This window comes from Cydia fagiglandana, chromosome Z, assembly GCF_963556715.1.
Source record: "Cydia fagiglandana chromosome Z, ilCydFagi1.1, whole genome shotgun sequence".
NCBI classification, from domain to species: domain Eukaryota; kingdom Metazoa; phylum Arthropoda; class Insecta; order Lepidoptera; family Tortricidae; genus Cydia; species Cydia fagiglandana.
The window spans coordinates 19,728,191-19,750,337 of record NC_085959.1 but is presented as its reverse complement, the minus strand read 5'-3'; the positions used below and the strand labels follow the sequence as shown (position 1 = coordinate 19,750,337).

Here is a 22,147-nt window from a genome sequence, read left to right as displayed (position 1 = left end):
ATCTTAAACATCGAGTTTATAGACAGTGATTATTCTGGATGTTATAGTTCGTTTGTTTGTCGTTTGTTAATCTTGATGTCTTTTTATTGAAAAACACGTTTTAAAAATAAGAAAGGGCAAATATGTAACAATTATTAATCTAATACGATCATTTATATTCTTCTGCTTTCATAAGTAATAGTTACTGATATTTAAAAAGCGTTTTTCAATTACTTACCTTCTTTCTAATGCTAAAAAAAACGAACTGTAGTAGTAGATATCAACGATTTGTTAATTGTGTAAGTAATATGAATGAATTCTAAGATAGTTTCATACTGTAGCCACGTTTATTACGCCATCAGTGTGGTAGTAGTCAAGCATGGTTGATGAAAAAATAAACGTGACCCGCTAGCATGACCTGTGTGTGTGCACTAGCGTGCGACATCAAGTTCGGAGTTGAACGCTACAACGTAAGTCATGCTAAGGGGTCTGGTGTAACCACAAAACGTGTGACGCCATAGAGTCATGTAATTGTAAAACCTGGCCTACAATACTTTACACCAATATTTTGTTAATAAACTTTATTATACCTATGTATCAGTCTTTTATTTTCCAGATAAGTCATGCCATCACAGATCTGTTCCGCAAATTCGCAGAGGTTTGGCACAGGAAAGTTTGGCCGGAGCGACACTTCGCGCAGACATTCCAATAGAGAGCGAAGAGGGGCCAGTTCGGTTACCTATAAATAACAATTTCTTTTATAATATATATTTTTCCTACTTGCTTGTATATAGGATCTTATTTCACGCAAGTACTTACCTGATATTAATACTAACTAATAAAACGAATATTTAAAAAAAGGCTAAAAAAACTGTATAAGTAGGTATTTGTATAGTTACAGATTGTTACACAGGTATTTATTACTTACCAACATCAACGAATCCAAGTGTAAAACTACACCATACAAGCGGACGATATTGGGATGCTCAATACTGTGCATTACTGCTGCTTCCTTTAGAAACTCGGTTGAATTTGAAGTCATTCTTTCGTGGCCTAGACACTTAATAGCCACTTGCAACTGTAATCAATCAAAGATACCATAATTATATTACCACAGAATCGAAAGTCTTGAAAACTCATTAAATTTTTATTACAGAACTTTAGTTTAAGGTGGTTCTCCTTGCTCGATTTTCATACAACTTTCTTGGCACCCTAGCTCCTATTATATAGGGTTTCTTCACTTGTATATGTAATGTTTGGGTAGTATATATATTTCTGTCTTCGCTTAACGTAAAAAATACTAGATTTTGATTAAAATTATTAAGAAAAAAGCCTTTGAATATTGGTAAAATTTTGCCTCATTGCTTGTTTGTGTGAGTGATGCTTATAGTATCGGTGTAATTCTAACATGGCGACTTCATTTGACAAGTAATCATTTTTAATTTGTCAAAGGTGTAACAGATGGCACTTTAACAGCAACACAGATTACCTGTGTATTTTGTTTTATTTTCACTCAATAGAGGGAGGTATATTTAATGCACAAAGCATGTTACGAGTATACCTACTCATTTAAGAATCTCCTTTCTGATATAATTTCATTCCCAGATTTAATATAACTTAATAATTATTATGATTATTACACAATAAAATACATTTATATATTTATAGAAAGGTCAGTCCAAACAATCATTCGCGTTACGGTCGTCCACCGAAAACCCTTGTGAATTCTGCTTTCGTTTCGGTAAATGTTCTCTGGAAAAGCCTATATTTATTGTAACAATGATTTTTAAACTAAAATACCTAGCTATATTTTTCTCAAATATATATATAGGTATGTGGAGAAAAATGTCATCTTGTAAATAAACAAGATTCTATAATATCTTCTGCTTGTGCATAACAATAACATTAGTAGATAATATTTTTAGGGTTCCGTACCCAAAGGGTAAAACGGGACCCTATTACTAAGACTTCGCTGTCCGTCCGTCTGTCCGTCTGTCTGTCACCAGGCTGTATCTCACGAACCGTGATAGCTAGACAGTTGAAATTTTCACAGATGATGTATTTCTGTTGCCGCTATAACAACAAATACTAAAAACAGAATAAAATAAAGATTTAAATGGGGCTCCCATACAACAAACGTGATTTTTGACCAAAGTTAAGCAACGTCGGGAGTGGTCAGTACTTGGATGGGTGACCGTTTTTTTTTTGCTTTTTTTTGTTTTTTTTTTTGCATTATGGTACGGAACCCTTCGTGCGCGAGTCCGACTCGCACTTGCCTGGTTTTTTTTCAAAAATGCTGCCTTTCACCCGAGTTAAAACACTCTACTTTTCATTTCGCATACGAGGAAAGTAAAATGCATGTGTTTTTTTAAATACATTTTTATAGTAGGTATTTTTGAGAGTAGGTATTTTCAATTAACAATTTGGCCAAAAGTAATTTATGGAATGGGGAGTCAAATATCAGAATGGAAATTGTATAACAAATCCATTTATACCCAAATTTCAATTGCTTATTGTAAAAAGAATAATAAGATCGTACTTGGAATTGGAACCTAAACTGCTCTAGTGCAGAAACGTATCATTTCCTGCACACCTTTTACAACAACAATGACCCTCTTTCATATATTCGGTCAAATTGTGCTTTTTGAAAAACTAATTATAGCCAGCCTTTTATGAATGTAGTATGATACCTTAGGGTATGGTGCTTTACGCACACTAGCGTCCCTTCCCCTCCCCCTGACGCAACCCACCCTTTTTGCATGAAATATGTCCCGGTTCACAGTTTTTTACATTTTTTGAGGAAAGTATACATTTTAGGAAAAAAGTGTCAATGAAAGAAATAATCCTTAATAAATTCTTAATAAAAAAGGTCATATTTTTTTTTTTATATAATGCACCTAATTCATGTATTAGCTTGTCAAAATTCGAAATAACATAGTTTTTACTTAGGGTTCGAAACTCATTTATTATACACGGTGTAACATGAGGAAACCGAATAATTTCAAAAGCGTATTCCTGATCACATTTAGAGACAAAAATGTCCTATAAACTTTTTTGAAATTCGCTTAGTTTCAGAGTTAATACCAATAAAAAAAAACAAGTTTCTATTGTTACATAGTTCAAAACGCCTTTTTGATGGCGATGTTGCTACTATGGGATTTAGTCTAAATATCCTTATTGATATGTCAAAAAGTGACAAGTAACACTTTGCAAAAACTAAGTTTTACGAAAAAAAAACCATTTTAAGTGACAAGTTTACCAATAGCATTTAATTTTTATATACAAATTCATTCATAAAATTAAAAAAAAAAACCAAACAAATTTTTTTTTTTGGCGAAATTGACCTAAACACTTTACATCTTTTCCTTTTTTTTGACCTCATGTATACATTTTAGGATAAAAGTGTCAATGAAAGAAATAGTTCCTTATTAAATTCTTAGTAAAAAAGGTTATATTCATTTTATAACACTTATTATACAAGGTGTCCTCAAGAAATGCGAAAGATTTTATTTCTGAGGTCAAATTAAAAGAAGGAAAAAATGTTTGTATGAGTTTAGGTCAATTTCGCCGAAATAATTTTTTTTATTGTTTTTAGGGTTCCGTACCTCAAAAGGAAAAAACGGAACCCTTATAGGATCACTCGTGCGTCTGTCTGTCTGTCCGTCTGTCACAGCCGATTTTCTCCGGAACTACTGGACCAATCAAGTTGAAATCTGGTACACATATGTAAGTTTGTAAACAAATGAATTTTAAACATGGGGGCCACTTTTGAAAAAATTAAAAAATTAAAATTTTCAAACTATATCATGTTACATATCAAATGAAAGAGCTTATTGTAAGGATCTCAAATATATATTTTTTATAATTTTCGAATAAACAGTTTAGAAGTTATTCAAGAAAATAGGCAAAAAATGACTATTCCCCCCTCCCCCTTTATCTCCGAAACTACTAGGTTTAAAATTTTGGAAAATACATAAAATAGGTCTATACCTATAGATGACAGGAAAACCTATTAGAAATGTACAGTCAAGCGTGAGTCGGACTTAATTACAGTTTTCGATCCGACTCCTACGGATTTTTTAAAGATTTCACTCACGTTTCGCATAAATAATGTTTAGTTTTAAGTTTATAAAATACATATGTATGTTAGTCTGTAAGGTATTTGTAATATGGGCCTTGTTCCCTGAATTAAATATCTAAATAAATAAAATAAAAAATACATTGTTAAAAATTGTGTAATATACGGAATCCTTGGAACGCGAGTCCGACTCGCACTTGGCCGCCATTTTTTAATTTTTTGAATATATATGTATGTACATAAAAAGTAAATATTATTGGTAAACTTGTCAGTTAACATGGATTTAAACTTTTTTTTCGTAAAACATAGTTTTTGCAACGTGTTACTTAATTGTCACTTTTTGACATATCAATAAGGATATTTAGACTAAATCCCATAGTAACAACATCGCCATCAAAAAGGCGTTTTGAACTATGTAACAATAAAAACTTGTTTTATTTTTTTAAATTGGTATTAACTCTGAAACTAGCCGCATTTCAAAAAAGTTTATAGGACATTTTTGTCTCTAAATATGATCAGGAATACGCTGTCAAAATTATTCGGTTTCCTCGTGTTACACCGTGTATAATAAATGAGTTTCGAATCCTAAGTAAAAACTATGTTATTTCGAATCTTAACAAGCTAATACATGAATGTGCATCATGTAAAAATATCAATATGACCTTTTTTATTAAGAATTTATTAAGGATTATTTCTTTCATTGACACTTTTTTCCTAAAATATATTCTTTCCTCAAAAAATGAAAAAAACTGTGAACCGGGACATATTTCATGCAAAAAGTGGGGGTTGCGTCAGGGGGAGGGGAAGGGACGCTAGTGTGCGTAAAGCACCATACCCTATGGTATCATACTACATTCATAAAAGTCTGGCTATAATTAGTTTGTCTTCCCCATACATTAGAACACAATTTAACCGAATCAATAGCATGAGAAATGAAACGGATATTTCTTGTTTTCTTTGCATTAGCATTTTTCTCTCGATAATTTAATCAATTTGCAACATAAGTAGAAGAATCCTCATATATCCATAAATATCAAAATATAAAAGGACATACATTTTCAGAAGAATTCCCCGTGCGACGTTGCCAAATGGTTTAAAGTACAACATGCTCGCAACGTTTGGATGTCAATAAGTAGACAATGAAAAATTATATTTCAAATCAATTCAAACTTGATATTTTTGACAGTAATGGGTTACTTAAATAAGAAGGCATTTTTCGCCCGGGTCTACTATGGTCAAATGGTCTAGTGGCTTTTAGCTACTGAGTATAAGTCTAACAAGTTGAACAGCATGACAGGGTTCAAACCACGAACAAAGACTCATTTCTTTTTGTATTTATTTATTTATTTTGCTTCATCTTTTTGGTAATTTTATATGCCTTATTTTAAAAGTTATTTTAAGTAAATGTGTTGTATTTGATTATTTCATGTAGGTATATCATTTCAATAAAATTTTGGAAACTTTTATTTTATACCTGGTCAAGCAAATCTTGTCAGTAAAAAAACCGGGCAAGTGCGAGTCGGACTCGCGCACGAAGGGTTCCGTACCATAATGCAAAAAAAAAACGGTCACCCATCCAAGTACTGACCACTCCCGACGTTGCTTAACTTTGGTCAAAAATCACGTTTGTTGTATGGGAGCCCCATTTAAATCTTTATTTTATTCTGTTTTTAGTATTTGTTGTTATAGCGGCAACAGAAATACATCATCTGTGAAAATTTCAACTGTCTAGCTATCACGGTTCGTGAGATACAGCCTGGTGACAGACGGACGGACAGCGAAGTCTTAGTAATAGGGTCCCGTTTTACCCTTTGGGTACGGAACCCTAAAAAGGCGCGAAATCCAAATGTTCTATGAACGATATCCCTTCGCGCCTACATTTTTCAAATTTGCCGCCTTTTTCTACTGACAAGATCTGCTTGACCAGCTATACTTCGTCGATAGTTGACTTCTTATGTACCTATTCTGCGATCCTAATTAGCCTCATGCATGACTTCTTTTTATATGAAAGAGGGATATCGAAGAGGAAGAAGTCCTATGCGATGGACTGATCAAATCAGTGATAACTCCGGCAAGAAAGTTCACGAGGCCATTCATACTGCCGAAGACCGAAACACGTGGAAAGCAATCGTTCGAAAAGTAATTTATAGAGGTCACGATCCTCAGCTATGAGGAATACGATTCAAGGAGGATGACTTTTTTTTTTTTTTTAATCATTATTTATATCCTTTGAAAACCGGAAAATAAAAATACTTTTATAAATCTTCCCATAATATTATTAAAAAATAATTAAAATATTGAAAATATTTTACTCACGTAAGTTTAGTTTCGAAGAATAACATACGCTTAAAATAATTCAAAAGAGAATGCCAAAATTATAAAATAAAAAAAAACTGGCATTGTCGGGGTTTGAACCATGTATCTTAGCTACAATCAGATTTTTTTCAAAATAGAGGCTACGGGTGCCACGAGCACATGACAGTTGATGGTCGAAAACATTAGTTGCTTCTGAATGCCTTGTAATTCTTAATCGTTGCTCAAACAAGAATTTATTATTTAATTTCCAATCTTTTTTCAACAATAAACATTTCATCCGCTGCGCCCTCTAGGTTACTTTACTGTAACATTACGAATCTGCTGACATTTGACACTGACTTTAAGGTGACTTTAAGTACGTAAGTGTGCGTGAATGCAAGAAATTGCAATATTTTGCAGTTGGATTCCGGTAATTACGAAACGAGACAATGTTGAGTTGAACATGTCTCGATTTGGATGTAGTATTTTTTATAGTTTTCGCACATATCAACACATCTTATGAAACTTTGTATTTAGGGAGAAATAGTGAAAATCCACAATTCGTGCACAGTGACGCCATCTTTTGGCTGATAATCGGCATCCCATCCCTAGACATCCACCTTAAGGTGGTTCGCCTAGGTTACTCAAAACTTAACTCTCGCTAGATGGCACCACTTCTGCAAAATTTCAGATTTTATTTTTTTGTGAAATGGTCTTGGTATTTGTATACTTAAAAGTATGTTTCGCGCACTCTTTAAGTAAATATTGAACTATTAAATAAAACATTGAATACTTCATTGTGCAAAAACCACCTTTTTAATTTGACGGAGTGTTGCTGTCACGCTTTTTCCTACTATTACTCACACATGCAAACAGTGTTTCCGTGATCCTTGTAGTAGACAATTTCACACAACGAAAGTATGTTGCAATAGCGTAACGGTATGTTCGTGGAAATACGTGCAAGAGGATTGGGGTTCAAGACTGGTGCGAGTAGGTAATTTCTTTTTGTTTCTCCTTTGTGTTATCTTACCTTTAAACGAGCAATTATTAGATATATAATTATTTATTTATATATTTGGATGGTATCAGAAACGGCTCTAACGATTTCGATGAAATTTGCTATAAGGGGTTTGATCTCTTAGCTAGGTCTATGAGAAAACGCGCATTTTTGAGTTTTTATGTTTTGTAAGCTTTGGTCGGTCTCCCAGATATTCAATCTCCGCTTGGCAACTAATCCCAGAATTGGCATGCGCACTAGTTTTTACGAAAGCGACTGCCCTGACCTTCCAACCCAGAGAGTAAACTTATTTGGATTAGTCCGGTTTCCTCACATTGTTTTCTTTCACCGAAAAATAGGTATCGGTGTATAAATAGGTAGGTATCAAATGCTATTTCGTACAAAAGTTCGAAAAATCATTGGTACGAGCCGGGGTTAGAACCCGCGACCTCCGAATTGCTTTCCGCTAGGCCAGCAGCGCTTCCCCCACATACTCAGTGTTATCAGGTTTTTCAAAATCAAAAACGATTACTTATGAAAGCAGAAGAATATAAATGATCGTATTAGATTTATAATTGTTACATATTTGCCGTAACTTATTTTTAAAATGTGTTTTTCAATTAAAAGACACGTCAAGATTGTTTACCTTATTTCTAATGCTAAAAAAAACAAACTATAGTAATAATTGTGTTTTTCATTTATAGACAAAATCCATTATTTTTAACCACAGGAAATTTTATACACTTCTTTTTAGGGTTTCGTACCCAAAGGGTAAAACGGGACCCTATTACTAAGACTTCGCTGTCCGGCCGTCCGTCCGTCCGTCTGTCTGTCACCAGGCTGTATCTCACGAACCGTAATAGCTAGACAGTTGAAATTTTCACAGATGATGTATTTCTGTTGCCGCTATAACAACAAATACTAAAAACAGAATAAAATAAAGATTTGAATGGGGCTCCCGCAGAGGCGTAGCTAGAGGATATGGCGCCCGGGGCAGGCACCAAATTTGCGCCCCCCCTCCCCCCCAAACGAAATGAACTAACGAAAGAGTTACTTTTTTACTTATTACTTACAGTTTACTTTTAATTGAGACAAAAAAGTGTTTTTAGTACATCGGTGGCTAACAAGCTTACGACCCACCTGATGGTCAGCGGTCACATGCGCGTTGCCGACCATTTTAAAACTTATACACTTATTTTTTGGAGATCTCCTTAGACTTAAAGGTTCAATATCGCTTGTGAGTTTGGGATCGTAGACTATTCACAGGTACGTGCCTTTGGACTGATTTGAAGGGTCCAAGGTGGCATCCAGATGCTCCTGCCCAAAGGTGACAGCAGTACTCAATAAATGGGATCTGTCTACCCCAGAGTAAAGTATCGCCTCCCTTTATTGAGCACACCGAGTTTTTTTTTGGATACGAGCGCAGCCTACCCAGCAAGGTGGCTACGAAATTATTGGACGTCACTGATGGAGATCTCAACCAACACCGAGGCTCCCAATACTCCCTGACATGGGAAGGCTTGTGCCTTGAAAAATGAGGTTTTCTTAGCCCTAAACGCGCAAAATTGAGTCTTGGTGGGATTGAATTGGACTAGATTGTCCCGATCCCACATCGAAACCTGACACAGGTTTTTCACGACATTCTAGTATCACAGAACGAGCGATGTTATCACGGCATGTCTTATACAGGGTGGTCCAAACCTTGACGTCCATCATTTTTTTAAATTTCTCACGCTGTGGGCTATCAGAATATGTACGTTAGCCGACGTTTCGTAGTTTTCGAATTATGATTTTTATTACTTTTAACGTTTGTTAAGAAATTCTGGGGTGAAGATTTAATTTAAAAAAAAACTATTGAACTTTATTGTTTCTTTTTGTTACATAATCCTTGACCAACGGCGCAATTGCTAAAACAACAGCATCCTCACTTGGCTGAGTTGAGCTGAGTTCAAGCTTAGATGTTGCCCTTACCTAAATAAATAAAAAATAAATAATGATAAAATACAAGCGATTTCAAGGATTTTTTGTTATTTTAGAAACTGCTAGACCCTAAGTTTTTTTAAAAGGTCAAAAAAGTGATACTTAATAGTCTTAATTTTTCAGAGTCGCCGGTCAAAGGAACTGAGGTGGAAAGCTTCCAAATTAGTAATTCATTAAAAAAGTCCTCTTTTGTTATTTCTACTATTATTTTATGGTGTCACTTCCCCATCGCTATTTCATGTTATATGTGCAAATACCACGAACATGTATTAGAAGACATAAAAGTAAAGCAAAGCTTCACCCCGGAATTTCTTAACAAAAGTTAAAAGTTAAACTCGTAAACTACGAAAAATCGGCTAATCATGGGGTATATATATTCTGATAAAGTGATAACCCACGACGACTATACAAAAAAAAATTTTTGGACGTCAAGGTTTGGACCATCCTGTATACAGGTTGGCTAAAAAATAACTGCATTTTCCTTGCCAGGGAGATTTTGGGATTACACCTACTGAGCAAGTCGCGAAAAAAAATTTGGCTGTGTCCTACATTTTGGCTGGTCCATTTTCTATGGGAGGTATTTTGCCCATTTTGGCGCCCCCCCCTTGGACGGCGCCCGGGGCACGTGCCCCCTCCAACCCCCCCCTAGTTACGCCTCTGGGCTCCCGTGATACAACAAACGTGATTTTTGACCAAAGTTAAGCAACGTCGGGAGTGGTCAGTACTTGGATGGGTGACCGTTTTTTTTTTTGCTTTTTTTGTTTTTTTTTTGCATTATGGCACGGAACCCTTCGTGCGCGAGTCCGACTCGCACTTGCCCGGTTTTTATTGCAGTGAGGATGTCCTGATTGTAAAAATCAGAGAGATTAGGAAGAGTATAATTTCTAATTATCTTTGTAAAAATTAAAGAATACGTGTAGCCTATACTTAATAATCGATTTATGATAATAAGAAAAATTAAATAAAAATAAAAAACAATACGAAATGTAGGTGTAACAAAAATACAAAAAGTTATGTTCCAGCATACAATGACTGGGGATCGAACCGGGAATCTTCCGTTTGCAAGCAAAAAAGCGACTGTTTGCATAACACGCCATGATAGTTCTTAGCTAAGCTGACGAACTTCTCGCTTAGGTCAATTAACTACCTGTCAAATATCAGTGTCAACAAAATTGCACTAAACATGACGGCACTCCAAATTCGAGCCGTGGTCAGCCCGGCAACGTCGGAAATGGTATGGCAACGTCGCAAATGTATCTGTACACGACATTTGTGACACACACATACGTAAAATTGATGAAAAGTTAACTATGATTTTTGCATGATTTCTGTATGAAACATTGTTTTCCTGTTAATTTCGCGCAAACGAATATTCGAAAGAAGATAAATGCGGAAATATTTGTGTACTAATACTGTGTAGTTACTTAATGAGATTTGATTGAATTTTGTATGAAAAGCGAACCACCTTAAAGCAAAGGTCATTTGTCAGATGTCAATAATAGCAGTTTTAATTGTAATTATTTTCATGGACAGTTCTTACTGACTAGATTTCGTGTGTGCCGAGACGATTCGAGGCGCTAGTATCTGATAGAATTTCATGTCTACATGTTGTGCGCGACATCATAACAGGTGTAAGCTTGTAAGCAGATATTTTTAAATTTACAAAATTTTTTTGGAGAATGCCAGCCTTGTCCTTCTCTAATAATACTTGTGTAACCACTTGGCAGGCAAGCGTTACTTCCTTGGGCACTGTTGTAATGTATACTATTATAACAATTAGGGAGTTATTGACAATGGACTAAAAGTTCTCTCTGTATACTCACTCTCTGACTGCCGGTAGCCCATGTGCCCTGTTGCACCACTCCAAACTGGCCCATACCTAGTTCTTTATTAATAGTAATATCTTCCACAGGTATAATATGTTTGGTAGGAACTTTAATATTATTTTCAGAGAATGGCTCGAAATCAATTGGTATTGAACAATGACCCTGTAAATACTATAAACAATAAATTAAGAACATATTTATCTTATTCATTTAGAAAACATTAGTTTGTTATTGGTATTAAATCGTCAGGTGACAAGCAAAAGTCACACCACAAGTAACACCATTGAAATTATTGGACAATAAACCATGTTACAAGTGTAATAAAGTGCATTGTTACTTTCATTTTTTGATAGTACTTAGTGACTTTTGCTTATCACCCGACGAAATATTAAGCTGAAACCTACTGTGCAATTCAAACGACAATAATTTGTGTACAAACATTAATAGGTAATTAATACAAATGAGGATGCAACATATCACAGAATGAAATAATCCCTCCATTGTGCCTGGGCCAACACACCCTTGGCTACTTTTTTTCTTTTATGCAGTGCACTAATGCAGTATTTGATAAACCTACTGTAAAATCACGTTACAAGAAGTGCCTTTGCAATCTTTCTTTTTTTAAGCTTAAGATGTAATGTGGAAGCTTTACTAAAAGTAATAAAAATTAATGCTAAATGATGGCTCACTGAACCACGGAACCACAAATTTAATCTATGTGCCATAAAACCCAAGATAGAAATAAATGTTAGAAACCTCCAATGCTCACTTCAGTTACTATAATAGATCAAGAGGCTATATAGGACATGCCTCTGCATCCTCGAGAGCGAGGGTCTCCAACCTTTTTGACATCAGAGCCTCAGCCAGGCCTCCAGTACCTTTTTATGGGTTAGATTGTATGGCATTTTACTCTTTCTGCCGGTTTGCAGACCTAGTTTGGAGACGACTGTTCTAAGAATGAAAGCTTTCTTGTAGATGGCGCAAACAGGCATCTTGTTGGACATATGTACAATCAATCTAGTGGTAAAGCATGCTGGTCTAATTCATTTCCACTTATAAAATAAGTCATATTTTCCAACAACTGCCAATGCAAGCATTAAGACTAATAAGAGAAAGAAATAACAACTTACAACATCATTTTTCTTATTTGAGCTGAGGAGTTTCTTGATTTTTGATATATATGGATTAGGGAAATACTTAGAATAGATTTTCTTGTACCGCCTTTGCTCAGGCTTGGACAGGCCTATCTGTACCAGGTCTTCAGTCACCACAAACTTTAACTGTGACACTTTTGCAACTTTCAATATGTCCCTGAAGCAAATATTTTTTATTAATCATCAATATTTTGCACTGACTTTTTTAGTTCTCTTAATGGTGCTATTTCTCAGCAGTCTGCATAATGTGGGAGCATATATTTAACACTTTTGCAACCGGGCAAAAAACGGTGCACTACCCCAGAAACCGGTCGTCTATATCTACGTACAAAAGAACCCACTGGGCGGGTTGTCCGGCATCTGAGCAAACATTACGAGTGCCTACCAGGCGGGTTCTCTGTAGTCAAAGTGTTAAAACAGTTATTAGGTAAAAATATTTATACTTAATGTGACAATCAAAACATCTTATACAAACAAAATACGTTTATATCTGTAAATATTTGGCAAATAAAAATCATATCAATAATTCATAATAAAATTATACAAAGAGTCTTTAAATATTAATTTCAGTAACATATGTTGAATGATATATAACATTGATCAATAGAAAAGGAGTAACAGCCCTTTATGCGGGCATAAAGGTTTCACTTTCGCTGTGGCAATAATTCATGTACTGGCATATCAGGCCTAATCAACCTGGTGATGCAGCAAATGTGTTAATCAAGAACAATCTTTTTATAGCCCTTAACTTTTGGTCTGTCTGTGTTGCTTAATGCAATACAATAGGAACGGCATTCCTCCCCCCACCCCCTGCCATCGATAGAAATTAGGCCATCAGCTATATCAACTGCCCCCACAGCCCATTGGTGGTGATGCTTGTACAATAGACTAGAGTATGTTCGGAAAGAGAAGAGTCGTGGAATGTATTGGGCCTCATACATTCCATTACTCCTTGCTTTCCGCACAGGCTCTATAAAATAAATTACATCAATCGCCACAAGCAGAAGCAGATGAAGAGCTAGGGCATATAGTGGCTGTGTTATTTAAATCATGGCTTATCACAGAACATTAAGTAACAACTATCTATACTGGCAGAATTAAGACTTAAATTTTCACTAAAAAATCATTTCTGGAATAATGTAAATATATGTAATACAAGTAATCTCTAGTACAACCAGTACTTGTGTAGGTATGCATTAGTCTAAAATGTAAATAAAATTGTTTCACTTAGAGTTAACAACTTAAAGTCAATTCGCAGCTGCATCCATATGAGAAAAAAGTTCGCACAAAAAATGCTCACGTTGTAAAACGATTACATGAGGCCAAGGAACGAGAATTACAATTGAAAACCCTTACCTAAATAACTCATAATACTGTTGAAGCTCTGCTTCTTCAAGGAAATCTTTAAGGTTCTCATGATCTTCAAGAATTCCATCTGAAAATATCAAATAAAAAAACATTTGTTAGCCTGCCTAAAAATGCAACAAGATACATGTTATAACGCATATGATGTCTTGGTATAAACGCCACGTACCCATGCCTACTCAACAATATAATATCAGACTCAACTTTATACAGAAACACCATTCAATATTTCGTTAATTCTACATTCAGAATCTTGATAATACTACAAACAACTTTATTTATATTGTAATGATGCTGCCTGTTTTATCTAAATCTAAATATCTACCATTACTTTGACAACTGGCAGTGTGACCAACAAAAAAACTAAATTCTACCATTATAGCTGGTCAAGTAGATCTTGCGGCGTAGCACGGTCGCGTTTTTATCCCTTGTCACCATATCTGTCACGTTCCAACAAGTATGTAAGTGCGAAAGGGACGCGCATAGTGATAGTCGATAAAAATGGAACCGTGCTGCGCCCGCTTGTCAGTAGAAAAAGGCGACAAATTTGAAAAATGTAAAAAAGATAGCAAGCAAACAAGTTTTGCTTGACCGTCTATAGAAAAAAATCATAGGAAAGTGTTAAAGGAATAAAACAGTTTTTATACTTGGTCAAGCAAAGCAAAGTAGAAAAAGGCGCGAGATTCATATTTTCTATGAGACGATAATCCATCGCGCCTACTTTTTTAAAATTTGCCACCTTTTTCTACTGACAAGATTTGCTTGACCAAGTATAATATAAAATCTTATATATAGCTAGTCAAGCAGATCTTGTCAGTAGAAAAAGGCGGCAAATTTGAAAAATGTAGGCGCGAAGGGATATCGTCCCATAGAAAATTTGAATTTCGCGCCTTTTTTTACTGACAAGATCTGCTTGACCAGCTATTGGTTACAGGTTTTCACGGGATCGGTTACCGCAACTCGACGTCATGTTAGGTCCTGCCACTTTTAGTTCCGAGCCTCTTTTCATAGTTACCTGGCGAGTTACTGTGTCCTTTGATCCACTGTAGAAGTTTTTTGGTGATACTTACTTCTGACTGAGCTTTGTGACATACGTAGATTAACCCTGAGGCCCTGAGATTACAGTGTAACTTTGCAAAGCTTGTAGTACTGATCGACTACCACAGAGTATGCTGATGGGATAGTCCAATTTACTTTCCTTGAATCGATTTCGTGTGTTGATGTCCATGCATTCTGCATGGAAGGCTCCATATATGAGAAATTTTTTGTTTACTTTATTGTTTGTTAAAATTTGGTATGTTATAGTGCTCCTGTGGCCTAATTACTGAATAAATGTTTGAGTTTTGCTGAGATAACGCTTCCTATTGTACAAACAAAGAGGTGCAGCGGTGCCAGATGCAGTAAAGCGTAATCAGGGACGCGGTTGGTGTTGTCCTCATGCAACCCGTGGTCCCAAATCGCAATACAGGCCAATCTCTGGAGTCATTGTAGTTGAGCTTCAAGTATGGATAATTTGGTGCGTGGCTACCGTACTATCGCACCGTAGCTTATTATCGGTCATGTAACTGCCTGGTAAAGATCGTTATCTTGAAAGTTTGCCGTTTAAGTGATTATTCCAATTTAACTTGCTGTCAAATATTACCCTTACAAACTTAAATACCGCTGCAGAATGGCTTGGAATTGAGTTTTGAACTTTGAGAAGGCGGAAGTTTGCCACATTGAGTTTGTTGGTGAATGTAACCAGTTTAGTTCAATTCTGATTGACTATGAGATCATTGTTACAACTTATTGCATCATTTGCGGGTTGCTCTAGGGGGGTAAAGATCACTCTTTTTAGAGCGTTCTGTACTTCCCTGTATACCTGCAGCCTTTGGGTTCAGTATTCGCGACGGGCTTATAGGGCCCTTCGAGTCGAGTCCAATATAATAACGCGTTCCGGGTGATGATGGGACTGCCTCGTTTCTGTAGCGCATCAGGGATGTTTGCTGAGGCGGGCGTCGATTGTTTTCAGGTGACCTTGCGTGTGCGCGCCGCATCTCTGATGCGCCGTGTGCGGGACAGTCCCAACACCATCTTGAGAATTATAGCAACGAAACCAGACTGTTCCATAATGCTCCACTGTGAGGGACTACATTCCCCTACAAGTGTGATACAGTGGTAGCAAAAATTGAGAGTTTGGCTAGCATAAGTATATTTTGTGTCAATTTTAATGTGTGTTTGTTGTGTGTATGTGTAATTCTTTTAAGTTTATTGTTTATTGTTGTGTATTGATATGTGTGTACCTAAATCACATGAAATAAATCATTTTGAAATTTTGAAATCAGCGTTCCACGATGGCTTAAATCACTTGTTGACACTCGTGTGTGCCTTGCGTGTATTTACCGCGTCCAAGCCCCTTAATTATTTGCTTTTTCTACTACTACTAAATTTATGACTTAATGTTTTATGGTGGCAACATCGAATCAATCGTGCAAATATGGCGTTACGATTTTACAAAATGCAGTGGGTGATTATTTTGTTAGACTGTCATTTCTAAATTTTTATGAAAGACATGTTCATTGATTAAAACTTTCGAATAAAGTCATAATACAAAGTTAAGTTATTGAGTGAAATGTGAATTTATCGCAATGTAGGTGTTAATACTTTTAATCATATTTAATGAAATGTCTTTTTATTTGCGTATTTAATTCCGTTTATAACGATTGTTTAGTGATTTTTGTTTCATAGTTGACGTTCATGAATTCTGGGGTATTTTGTCATATTATTTTATCCATATTTTAGTATGAATTTAGGTAGGAACTAGTTGTCAAGACTAATGTTCTACAGGGCATATTGTTAATACATTAATTTGTTTAGGGATTACTATGTGCTTATTGTTATTGTGCTGTTAAATGTGTCACAAACGTCATAGTATATTTGTGTTAATTAATGTAATTAGCTGTAAGTAGAGTTAAAATCATAAATATTGTAAAGGCTTATGGACTCATTAAGTTTCATCAAGAAGGCTGCCAAAATACATGGAAGAATGTGGTGTGTTCCAGCTAAACACATGATTTTCAAGTAAGTCCTAAATATTAATAATTTTAAATCATGTATTCTTTTTTTATTTTAGTTTTCTTACATAATAGTACTGACAAGTTTTACATGGTATATTGAAGAATTTAAATGTTTTTATAATACAGAAAATATATATATTAGTAGGTAGTGGGCGGCTGATTTCTTCATAGTTTGGGCAAAATTTTAATAATAATAATTGTATACATATTCTTCTTTTATAATACTATTTCTAAGAATGTTTTGTTTTTCACAATTGTTGTTTTGTTCTTCTAAACCCATTGATTGGGACTAAAGAAAGCCTAGGAAGAAAGTACTGGCAACCAACAAAACCATTACTGTTGTTATCCTGACAAGAATATTACAGTATCGGTCATTCACTTTATTATTGTAATTGAAAAAGAGAAATTAATTAGAGATACATATTTGTGCTTTTTTGCCTTTTGCATCCGTCAACGTGCCAGCTCTACTGGAGCCAACTTGCGTAGCCAGAGACGATGGCAAAAGACCGGATGGTATTTCTCTGGTGCCTTGGGGTGTGGGTAGGGTGTTAGTGCGAGACGCTACCTGTGTAGACACTGGCCCCTTCCCACCTCACGTTTACCAGTAACCAAGCAGGAGAGGCGGCTAAAGCGGCCGAAAAGCTCTAAAGTTCAGAAGTACAGGGGTCTCGGCCCCAAGTATATTTGATGCCATTTGTTGGGTTGAGACTTCTTGGCCCATGGGGTCCTAGATAGTGATGGGACAAAAAATCCCTGAATGTTGACATTATGGAAAATATTTTTACATTTTTTTTTGTATTTTATTGGTATTTGTATGGTTAATGTTTGACTTTTTAGCATTTTTGATTATAATAAAATTTTAGAGCGATAATATTCTTCCCTCTAAGCTTCTTGCGACGGACGAATTTTGTTTACGTTAACTTAGAAATTTGATTTTTTCCCATGTTCAAGGGGCTGTATACCTGAGTATATGGTTTACGTTAACTTAGAAGTGTGATTTTTTCCCATGTTCAAGGGGCTGTATACCTGAGTATATGGTTTTATTTTAATTTCAACTCGATAGGGTACCTCCACTCGTTCACGAGATTTAGGGTCTTGACAGACTGATGGTCCATCCGTTGAATGGACGGACAACAAAGTTATCCTATAAGGGTCTTTTCCTTTTTAGGTAGGGAACCCTAAAACAACTACAATGAACAATTGAATATTTAAATAATGTTTTAAGTATGATTTATTTCTAATAATTAAAAATAGAGATAGAGAACAATGGAAGGGACTCGAGGAGGCTTTTACCCAATAGGGATCAGTGAAAAGAATTAACAAATAATACAACAACATATAAACAAACATTATATTCGCTGAAATAAATAAAGCTGTAATAATAATAAAAATTAAAAATAGGTTTCCAGGTCATGTTATTTTTGAAGTCAGATATTAGAAACATGTAATATAAGTTTAATGTAAAAGAAAACAGCAATTTATGAAATCCCAACTTTCGTATCTAAGGAAATGCTTCATAGTTAATATATCAACAGAGGAAAACTTGTTTCATGGTTGTGTATGCTCACGGCCATGCTTCAAATGACTAATTAATAACAATTTTACACCAACGTAGTTGCCGGCATAAGCTACGTATTTATTCTTTATATTTACGAAAAGTACTCGTAATGTGTGGAGTTTGTTTCCTTTATCAGCAATAGTTATAATTTTCTTACTCTTCATATAACTTGCCAATATTATTTTTTTATACTTAGGTGCACTTTGTCTAATATGTGTTTGGTTGTTGATATATTTTACCAGTTACGACTAGCTAACATTCAGAAGGCAGATTTTTGAATTTCGAGCGCCCGATTTCGTCACTTTAAAATCTGTGGAAAATGGTGAAATGCTATTTTACAAGCTTTTATTTAACTTGCAATGTACCTATGTAAATAATTATGTAACTATGTTTGTACGGGTCAAATCTTGCAAGCTAAATTTGACCCATTTTCCGACTTCCAATGAAGCTGAAAATTTGCATACATATGTAAGTCGGGTGACAATGCAATATTAAGATACCATCGAGCTGATCTGATGATGGAGACAGGAGGAGGCCATAAGAACTCTGTGATAAAACAACGAAACCTAATTGTGTTTGGGGTTGTTAGAATGGTCTCGATGAGTATTAGTTGTCTGTGGAAAGAACAGTACAGTCAGCGATAAAAGCTTGTACTTACCAAAAATGGAATTTTTGCCTAAAACTTATTTGAGATAGGTACGAGCGATAGAAATTAGGAATCTAGTGGTATTGACCACTCGTTTTCAATTCTATTAGTAGAATTTAAATGCCTATTAGTGGAGATATTATTAAAGGAACAACATGGGGCCGATTTTTGAAATTCGACCACTCGATTTTGTGTATTTCGTTAAATGATATCTCCACTACTAGGCGTTTAAATTCTACTAATAGAATTAAAATCGAGTGGTCAATACCACAAGATTCCAATTTTCAATCGCTCGTATTACAAAAATTTGCATTTCGCCGTTTTCCACCGATTTTCGAGGGACGAAATCGAGCATTCGAAATTCCAAAATCGGCCTCTAGGGGTGAATTTAGGTAGGCAGGTATATTTAGTATTTGGTTAAGAGTTTGCGCTTTTTTATTTCATTCCTAGCGGTATCAGGATGTCAGTTAAATGTCCGCAAATGTCCCTTTGCTCTTAAACCTTATTTTACGTCCGTTAATTGTTAGCTGTTCTCACCACAACATGACTAATAACTGGACTACTCATTTGAGTTTTGACTCACTAGAGGTGAGATGTGAGTCGTAAGAAAGTCCCTTACGTAAAAGTAGGTAAATAGTCCTGGCGTCATTTCCTTCGATGACCGCGCAAAAGTTTTATAAAAAGAAAATGACATTTCATTTCATGTGTCGACACAGAGCTTGGTCGTCTTCCTAAAGGTTTTGTTTGGTATTCTGTCTGACAATTTAATACCCAACATACTCCTTTATATATGTAGGTATATCGTTTACTTACTGCTAGCTTATCTTCATCGCAATCTAAATTACCAACTTTTTCAAGCTTCCAGTAGGTATTTTATCTTTTCTCTTGTGCATTTAATTTTTATTCTGGTTTTAAAATAATACTGATTAACCCAGGTAAATGTAGGTACCTACTCTTTGACGAACTCCTCATCTTGGTGATAATGGTGATTTATAATTATTCAGTGGTTTTTAGGCGGTTCGTGATTAATGATTATTTTTGTTTTATCATCAATAGGGTTAAAAATATATGTTTATGGAAATAAATTGGAAAAGCTTCAAAGATTCAATATGGTAACTCGCGTTACTCTTGTCGTGAAATGTCCCAGGCTTAATAACTGCGTCTTAATCCCTGATACACTTCATTCTAGTACACTAATATACCTAAGTATTTTTCCATTTGATCATTGACTTGGAAATGTTAACTTACAATTCAAATAGTCTTCACATGCCTCAAGAACAAAGGCTTAGCAATTATGGATCATTGTTTTTTTTTCGATCCAGGATGCGTTAAGACTTTATACGTCATTATTATTCTAGTACAGTCAGGAGCAGAAGTTGCTAAGCGAGCGAGTTGTTCAAAATTATCTTGACGCGACTTTATTGTTAAGAGAATAAGAGCGTGTCAAGCAACTTCTGCTGCTGACTGTACACTGTTTGGTACGTATGTATAGTTTTAGTGGAGGTATAGTTTCCTTTTCTCTTTTTAATCTGTTAAGAATGAAGCTATGAGTATGTTAGAGGAGAGCCTATGTATAACATGTATATTATTATTCTATAAAGATTCGACCACCTTAGGCTCGCAGTAATTAACAATGGAGCCGCCATTAACAGGCGTTCCCCTCTGTCGAAAATAGGCGGCCAATGGTCAACCACATGTCAACCATATGTATGGACTGACGTTTATCTGACATGACGTACCTATACATTTGATGTGCCCCTCCCCCGCAAAAAACGGCAGACTATTTTGTAACCGAAAATTTTAGACATGGCGACTCCATTGTTAATTACTCCGAGACCTTAGGCTCTCATTTTTAAATTTAAATTAAATTTTATTACGTGTTGCTTAAGTAGCACTTTCTGTAAATTTATTATTTGCGGTAGCCACATAGCAGCGTTCTACCACTAACGACCACAGATCAAAGCCTCGGACAGACAGACAGACGGACATGGCGAATCTATAAGGGTTCGTAGTTGACTACGGAACTTTAAAAACACACTATGACAATGTCAACGTTCTCCCTATTACAGTTCATGAGTTACATACATCACGCTGTCAGGCAGACGGATAGACGGACAGATGGTAATGCGGACGGACAGAGGAGGCTTAGTTAAAGCTAGGAATATACGTAGGTAATACAGAGAGAGACAGACATATCTGTCTGATAGATTTGTCCGCTAGACCCAACTGCCAGACATATGTAAATACTTGTAGGTACATATATATGTATATCCTTAGCTAATAGGGTTTCATTCTTCAGCCTTCGGAAAATTTTGCCAAGCCTTTGACATACATTGAGAAGAGGAATATTTTTAACGCAGTATGCAAAAGTCTGCGACAACATAACATTTTATGTAGAATATTGCTTTCTAAAGTGTAATTGTTCGCAAGGTAATTCTTATGGAAATCCTGCTCCTACTATATTATGCAATGCTCTAGTTCTGTTATTCTGATTTAATAAACAAACTTGATAATTTCCATAAAACTTCGTAAACAACGTTTGATCTCTCTGTTTTTCGAACGTGATGTTAGTGACAAGCATTCCAGCAAGAGCAGGTAGCCACCTACTTTGATACAGAGGAACAGAACACTCTGATTAGGGTTCCGTAGTCAACTAGAAACCGTTATAATTGCGCCATGTCCGTCTGTATGTCCGCGGCTTTGCTCCGTGATCGCTAGTGCTAGAAAGCCGCAATTTGGCATGGATACATAAATCACGCATGGCGACAGCACGGTAAAATAACACAAAAAAATTAGGGCACTTCCCATCCAAAATGTTTGTTTAATTTTTATAATGTGAATATTTTCCATAATCTCAATATCCAGGGAGGAAAATGGGGACTACGTTTATATCGAGAAGCGGCCGTCCACTATCCTCTTAATTGCTTCCGACCGTACCTTCGTAATGAAGCTACACTGTTCATGAGAGTCAAAACTTGTGCCGTTAATACAGGAATATTCTGTAGAGTGTTCAATATTTCAGCTCAGAAATGTAGACATCATTTCTCGTGATGTTGCCTTTGATGAAAAATGGATAATTGTATTGATGTAGGGTTCCTTGCGTCAGGATATTACTTACATCACTGGGAAAAGGGGTCGCTCGGTGCAGCCCGTTAATAAGGGTTATCGAGGGCTATTTATTATGCGTCCTGTATGTTTGCTGTTTTCGTACGG

The 22,147-nt window shown here is 35.6% G+C and overlaps 4 protein-coding genes across 5 annotated transcripts in view; 3 read left to right on the top strand and 1 right to left on the bottom strand.

Moving 5' to 3' along the window:
• Positions 1-14,001, bottom strand: part of LOC134679378 (activated Cdc42 kinase-like) — a 45,808-nt gene extending 31,807 nt beyond the window's left edge. The window contains exons 1-6 of the mRNA XM_063538276.1: positions 13,844-14,001; positions 13,666-13,744; positions 12,286-12,466; positions 11,153-11,326; positions 908-1,057; positions 570-718 (exon numbers count right to left, since the gene is read on the bottom strand). Of these exons, the coding sequence (XP_063394346.1) occupies positions 570-718; positions 908-1,057; positions 11,153-11,326; positions 12,286-12,466; positions 13,666-13,744; positions 13,844-13,847 (737 nt within the window). The 5' untranslated portion in view covers positions 13,848-14,001. The remainder of the gene's footprint in view (positions 1-569; positions 719-907; positions 1,058-11,152; positions 11,327-12,285; positions 12,467-13,665; positions 13,745-13,843) is intronic.
• Positions 1-22,147, top strand: part of LOC134679259 (uncharacterized) — a 452,522-nt gene that overhangs the window by 155,537 nt on the left and 274,838 nt on the right. The window lies entirely within an intron of this gene.
• The window catches only part of LOC134679266 (neurocalcin homolog), a 55,977-nt gene continuing 49,959 nt past the window's right edge, over positions 16,130-22,147 (top strand). For both annotated transcript variants that reach the window (XM_063538160.1, XM_063538161.1), the window contains exon 1: positions 16,130-16,303. The gene's annotated coding sequence lies outside the window, so the exon portion shown is untranslated. The remainder of the gene's footprint in view (positions 16,304-22,147) is intronic.
• LOC134679267 (neuronal calcium sensor 2) overlaps positions 16,716-22,147 on the top strand; it is a 49,197-nt gene continuing 43,765 nt past the window's right edge. Inside the window, exon 1 of the mRNA XM_063538162.1 lies at positions 16,716-16,734. The gene's annotated coding sequence lies outside the window, so the exon portion shown is untranslated. The remainder of the gene's footprint in view (positions 16,735-22,147) is intronic.